This window comes from Chaetura pelagica, unplaced genomic scaffold (assembly GCF_000747805.2).
Source record: "Chaetura pelagica isolate M959 unplaced genomic scaffold, ChaPel_1.0 scaffold543, whole genome shotgun sequence".
NCBI lineage: Eukaryota > Metazoa > Chordata > Aves > Apodiformes > Apodidae > Chaetura > Chaetura pelagica.
The window spans coordinates 251,483-257,424 of NW_009952569.1; the positions used below are offsets into that span (position 1 = coordinate 251,483).

The 5,942-nt window shown below is 55.6% G+C and overlaps 1 protein-coding gene across 1 annotated transcript in view; it reads left to right on the forward strand.

Annotated features, from left to right (window-relative positions):
- The window catches only part of DPYSL3 (dihydropyrimidinase-like 3), a 13,526-nt gene extending 7,727 nt beyond the window's left edge, over window positions 1-5,799 (forward strand). Inside the window, exons 7-13 of the mRNA XM_009993482.1 lie at window positions 479-599; window positions 778-934; window positions 3,068-3,209; window positions 3,552-3,722; window positions 3,951-4,130; window positions 4,730-4,892; window positions 5,356-5,799. Coding sequence (XP_009991784.1) covers window positions 479-599; window positions 778-934; window positions 3,068-3,209; window positions 3,552-3,722; window positions 3,951-4,130; window positions 4,730-4,892; window positions 5,356-5,444 — 1,023 coding nt within the window. The 3' untranslated portion in view covers window positions 5,445-5,799. The remainder of the gene's footprint in view (window positions 1-478; window positions 600-777; window positions 935-3,067; window positions 3,210-3,551; window positions 3,723-3,950; window positions 4,131-4,729; window positions 4,893-5,355) is intronic.
- Window positions 5,800-5,942: the final 143 nt, after the last annotated feature.

Here is a 5,942-nt window from a genome sequence, read left to right on the forward strand (position 1 = left end):
GGGTGCGGGCCGCCCGCCGCGCACCGCTGGGGCCCCCAGCCACAGGCAGGGAGAGGTTTGGTTAAACCAAATGCAGCTGCAGGAGAGCCTGGAGCTGTGAGTGTTCTGAAGGGGTGGGTATCAGCCTGTGAGCCATGCTGTCAGTCCCAGGCAGCAGCCCCTGGGCTTCTCTGGCTGTTGGGAGAGCTGGAACCAGGCTGTGGAAAGAACAGCAGCTGCAGCTCTGGGCTGGCCTCCAAGCAGGGTCCAGGCAGAGCTTCCCTGCTGGGCATCATGTGGCTGTAGCTAGTGGGTTGGACCAAGCTCAGGGAGGCTGCAGCTTCCTTCAGGCCTCCCTGGTTAACCTGTCCTCCAGGAGTCAAGGGTAAGAGCACGGGCATAAGGTGTCAGCAGTAACCCGTGCTGTGCAGAGAGGAGCGGGGGCTCTTCCCTGCCCACCCAGTGCTCCTTTGCAGCAGTGTGCCATTCTTACTTCCAGCTGGAAGCAGAAGCTGTCTTCCGGGCCATCACTATTGCCAGCCAGACCAACTGTCCTCTCTATGTGACTAAAGTGATGAGCAAAAGTGCTGCTGACCTCATCTCGCAAGCCAGGAAAAAAGGTGAGTGGCAGCTGCCCACAGCCTTGCTGCTGTCCCTGGGATCCTGGCAGCTGGATTAGGTGATCCCCACCTCCTCATGGTGCTTTGGCGAAGACCACCATTGTGCCCCGAGTACAGCCCAGTGCTCCCCCTTCAGCTGGGGAGCAGTTAGTCCAGGCCTTCCTGTCCCCCTTCCCAGGCAATGTGGTGTTTGGTGAGCCCATCACGGCCAGTCTGGGGACCGACGGGACGCACTACTGGAGCAAGAACTGGGCCAAGGCTGCGGCGTTTGTGGTCTCTCCTCCTCTGAGCCCAGATCCAACAACTCCTGACTACATCAACTCTCTTCTGGCCAGGTGAGCAACAGCTCTGCTGGGTGATGCAGATAGCAGGAAGAAGTAGACTCTGGCTTCAGAGAGGGAAGGAAGAGGTTAGGGAGTACCTAGTCAGCATAGTCATTAGTCCAACCTGAACCACTTCAATGTAGGTATTTAATGACCTGACTGGCAAAGTGGGACTCAGAGCTTTGGGGGGCCTGAGGATGGAGGAAGCACCATAGGTTTAACATCAGTGATGAGCAAAATACCAGGGCAAGTAGTTATGAACCATTTTTAAGGCCCTGAAGAAGTAAAAGAAATGAGGCCCAGCTAACACAGTTGTCAATGACAGTGTTCACCAAGCCAGAGAAGCCCTTCTGCCCGTGCAGGTGGGGAATGGCTGCCTGGGTTGTGATGGTTGCAGAAGGTGGGAGGGTTACAGGTGTCAGAGGCTGACGGGGGCCCCACCAGTCGAACACAGAGCAGGTGCTTTCTCAGGCCTGTGGAGGTGAGCAGAGCACAGCCTGCGGAGTGCACGATGCCTTTAAGGGCAGCTCACGCACATCTGACAGGGATGGCAGGTCATTTTTTCACCCTGAAGACAAGGGGGCGGGCAAGGATTTGTTGAAAATAGAGAGCAAACAATGAAAGCACTTCAGCGATTTGCTTTGACCTTTCCCAGTTACAGCCCATCCCCTCACTGGTGAGGCAGGGACAGCAGCTCAGGACAGGCTGGCCCCTCCATGTGCCCTGTGTGTGCTCGCTGTGCTGTGCATGGCACCTGCTCTGTGTTAGCCAGAAGACAACTGACACTGAGGGGGTTGTAAATGGAAATGACCTTTGAAGCAATTCTGGAAACATCCCTGACTAGATGAGCAAGGGATGACTGCTCAGTAAGGGGACTTGGCAGAGGGACACTTTAGGACAAACCTGAGTTGTGCCGGGGTGGATGTGCCATGGCTGGATTAAGAGAGGTGCCAGTGCATTTGGGGTCTAAATATGGCAGCTCACCTTGGATTTTGCCATGGTGAAGGAGCAAGAGATTTTTCTGCTCAGTCTGGATTTAAGAAATAGGTGCAGGTCTTGGGGACTGGCAAGGGAAAATATGCCCAGCTCCTGTACTGGCTTTCTAATCCTTCCTTTCCACTTCAAATTTAACCCAGACCTCAAAGGAGACTCAAGAGAACTTCTGAGTCCCTGCAGCCCACAGGCATCTGTCCTGACACCCTTCCTGCACTGTTTTCTGGGAGGCTTCAGCCAGAAGAGAGGCTGTGAGGCTCCAGCTGGGCCGGGTTGCTTGTTTTCTTCCACCAGGACAAATCTGGTGGCGATTAGGAAGCATGGTGTGTCATGATCCTGGGTCTCTGGCTGTGCAGTCAGACATATGGCAGAAATTATCAGAGGAAGATGGAGATTACCAGTGGATTAGGGCTGGTTCACAGCCCCGAGCAGACCTGCTGTGTCTGCTCCATGCTGGGCTCAGGTGCAGCCGGTCTGGCTGAGCCCACTTGCCTGTGCTGGTCTCCTTCCCAGCTGCTGCCTGGCCCCTGCTCCCCAAGGACCCAGCACTACATGGGTGATTTCCAGGGAGCCCTGGGCAGCTCCTCACCCTGCCTTGCCTCTCGGCAGCTCACTGGATTTGCCTGCTCTGCCCACTGCCATCAGGAACAAGATGGGTCAGGGCATCTCATCTGACCAATGACCCTTTCTGGGCAGAGCGGAGCTGGATCACAGCATTGAGCAGCAGCTGCTGTAGAGCAGTGAAGCTTCTCTGGGCCTCCTGAGGCTGCTTCTGGGGAGCCCTGACACTCTTCAGCCCACTGTCAGATATACATGTGGCCGTGAGGAGCTTTTGCTTTGTAGCAGTGATGTTGCAGAGATGCTGCAGCTTGGGCCAGCCTGCACTTGCAATCACAGCTGCTTGGTCTGTGCTGCTGGCTGCTGCAGCTTGTGCTGTGGGTGTCTATGCGGGGCTGGAAGGAGCTTTGCAGGAGCTGCAGGGGCCAAGTCGGGTGAAAATTTTCAGACTGAGTGGCTGTAGAAACAGGTGCAGAATAAAGCAGAGCTGAGCCAGGGGCTGCATGTGGCCAGAGGAGATCCGTCTCCTTTGTGTCACTGCTGTTCTCTGACCACAAGATGGCTGATGATGATTTTGTTACCACCAACCCTCAGTGGTGACCTGCAGGTTTCAGGAAGTGCCCACTGTACATTCAGCACTGCACAAAAAGCAATTGGAAAAGACAACTTCACAGCGATCCCAGAAGGGACCAACGGCATAGAGGAACGGATGTCTGTCATCTGGGACAAGGCAGTGGTAAGAGTCACACCAGGGTGAGGGCAGAGCGGGCAGGGCCGACAGGCACCTCAGACACCCGCGGTCTCACCGCTGCAGAGCTGGGCACCCAGCTGCCTGCCTCCTTTCTGGCTTGGACTCAAACCAAGCCAGAGCAGGAGAGGCAGCTGTCCCAGGTTCAGGGTGAGCAGCCAGGAGCTGTACTGTGCCCCCTGTTTTCGGTCTGTCTGGTGGCAGCAGTAAGATCAGCCACAGAGGTCAGGGCCCAGCTATCTCGTGGCTTGTGTGGGAGTCTGGTCCTTCCTGGGCCTTTTACTCTCCCTTTCCCCACAAGAGTGCTTAATTCTCTTTGTGTCTGAGCAGGCCACAGGGAAGATGGATGAAAACCAGTTTGTGGCTGTGACAAGCACTAATGCTGCAAAAATCTTCAACCTGTACCCACGGAAAGGGAGGATAGCAGTGGGCTCAGACAGTGATCTGGTCATATGGGACCCTGATGCAGTGAAGATTGTCACAGCAAAAACCCATCAGTCTGTAAGTCCTCTGCTTGTCTGTGGGAATGCTGGAGGGTGGGATGTGTAAAGACCACCTAGCTGCTGGGAGCTTGGTGCTGGCCTGCTGTGCTGGGCTCTGGAGGGACTGAGTCCAGGCTGCTACAGGTGTCCCTGCTCTGGTGACCTCAGCAGTGAGGTGTGGGGACTAAACAGCCCTGGGTGGGCAGGCAGGGCTCACTTCCATCCTGACCATCATCCCTGGTTGCAGGCAGCAGAATACAACATCTTTGAAGGGATGGAGCTACGTGGGGCCCCGTTGGTTGTCATATGCCAGGGGAAGATCATGCTGGAGGATGGCAACCTGCATGTGACCCAGGGCACTGGACGCTTCCTGCCCTGCAGCCCTTTCCCTGACTATGTCTACAAGCGCATCAAAGCCAGGAGGAAGGTGAGGAGGCAGGGATGCCAGGAGACAATGTTGGGACACTGTTGGCCCAAATTGCCCTTTTCCCTAATAATTGATTATTTTTACTCTGCTGTTCTCAGTGGACTCTGGAAACAGTGCTGCATTCTGGTGTATTTTGACCCTACAGTTGGGATAGCTAAGGTTTGGCTAGAGCTTTGACCTTAGTGTTGATGGTGGGTCACCACTGGAGGCAGATGCTTGGCTGAGTCAACAGTGAGTGAAACTTGCCCTTGTTGCTGTCCTGCTTTAGCAGGAGTCTGGAGAGAGGTGCTGAGTTAAAAAGAAGGAGACTGGGCAAAATGGCCTTCTCCTTCTCCATCCATGCAGCACAAACCTGTGCACGGGGCTCTGCACACTTGGCAGGGTGGCAGTGAAGGTGGGCTGTCATAGGAGGTGGGCACTGGGGCCTCAATGCTGCCCAGGGGTCTTGGGTACGCAGGACAGAGGGGCACAGGGCTGGCAGTGTGAATTGCCTCTGCAGTGGGACTAGGGAACCCAGGATTGCTGGAGCACGATGCTGCCATGGCAAGGTGCTCCCTGGGAGCTGAGAAGTGTCACTGTCCTCTTCTCTCTGGTGACAGATGGCGGAGATGCATGCTGTGCCCCGGGGCATGTATGACGGACCCGTGTTTGACCTGACCACCACCCCCAAGGGGGGCACCCCTGCAGGGTCAACCAGGGGGTCCCCCACACGGCAGACACCCCCTGTCAGGAACCTCCATCAGTCTGGATTCAGCCTGTCAGGTGAACACAGATGGTGGCTGGGCTGGGAGAGCACAGATCCACTGGCCATGTTCCTGGCCTGGGGCAGGGGACAGCCGGGAGGTGGCCTGGGACAAGCTGAGCATAAGAGCTGAGCATGAGAGTGAGACCCTGTGAGTCCCTTAAGGGACATGGCTGGAGCTGGCCCTCCACCCTGCTGCACCTTGCAGTAGAAGCAAGGAGGACTGTGGCCGTGGAGGTGCCAGTGCAGCATCAGACCCTGCTCCTGCCACGTGGGTCTGTTCATGAGCAGCATCTGCAGATGCATTCAAGCCACTGCTGCTTTTGGGTTCATTCCTAGAGTTGGAGAGGGAGCAGGTTGCTGTAGACAGCCTTGGGAGGCCCTTTGACGAGACCCTAGGCTGCTTGACTGCTCAGGCCTGTGAAGAAAATGCTCCTAACTTGGCTTTCCCCATTCCCTTTGTGCTTTTCTGTCCTGTCCTAGGTACCCAGGTTGATGAGGGTGTTCGCTCAGCGAGCAAGCGCATTGTGGCACCCCCAGGAGGCCGCTCCAACATCACTTCCCTGAGTTAAGTGTCCCTGCTGAGAAGAAAACAAAATCCCTGTTCAAGCAAAGGAAGAAAAATGGTACATTGGTGTTTAAGAAGGAAAAGCAAATAAACCTGTTCTGAAGGATCAATAAGCCTCAAGCCTTATGTTTGACACATGCTACTTGCTACCTAGCTTTAAAGATACTGCTTCATTTTGTTTTATGCATAGCCTTAAAATTCTGATGTGTTGTTGTGGGTTTGGTTGGGTTGTGTTTTACTCTTCCTCTCTGTATGCATGCCACTCAGACAGGTTGCTCGGTTCAGTGTGTTGTTGGTGTTGAAGGTGTGTGGGATGCTGCCATGTGGGACTGCGGGAACCACCCGGCGGGGCGGCCGGGGCTCGGGGGGCAGGTCCACGGGAGCTGCGGGGGCAGGTGGGTCCCTGTCCTGCCCATGTGCTTCCTCTCCACCCAGCGTTTCACCACGAGGCCCGTGGGGGAGCCCAAATCATCTCTGTAATAGCTGCCACAGAGCCTCGAGT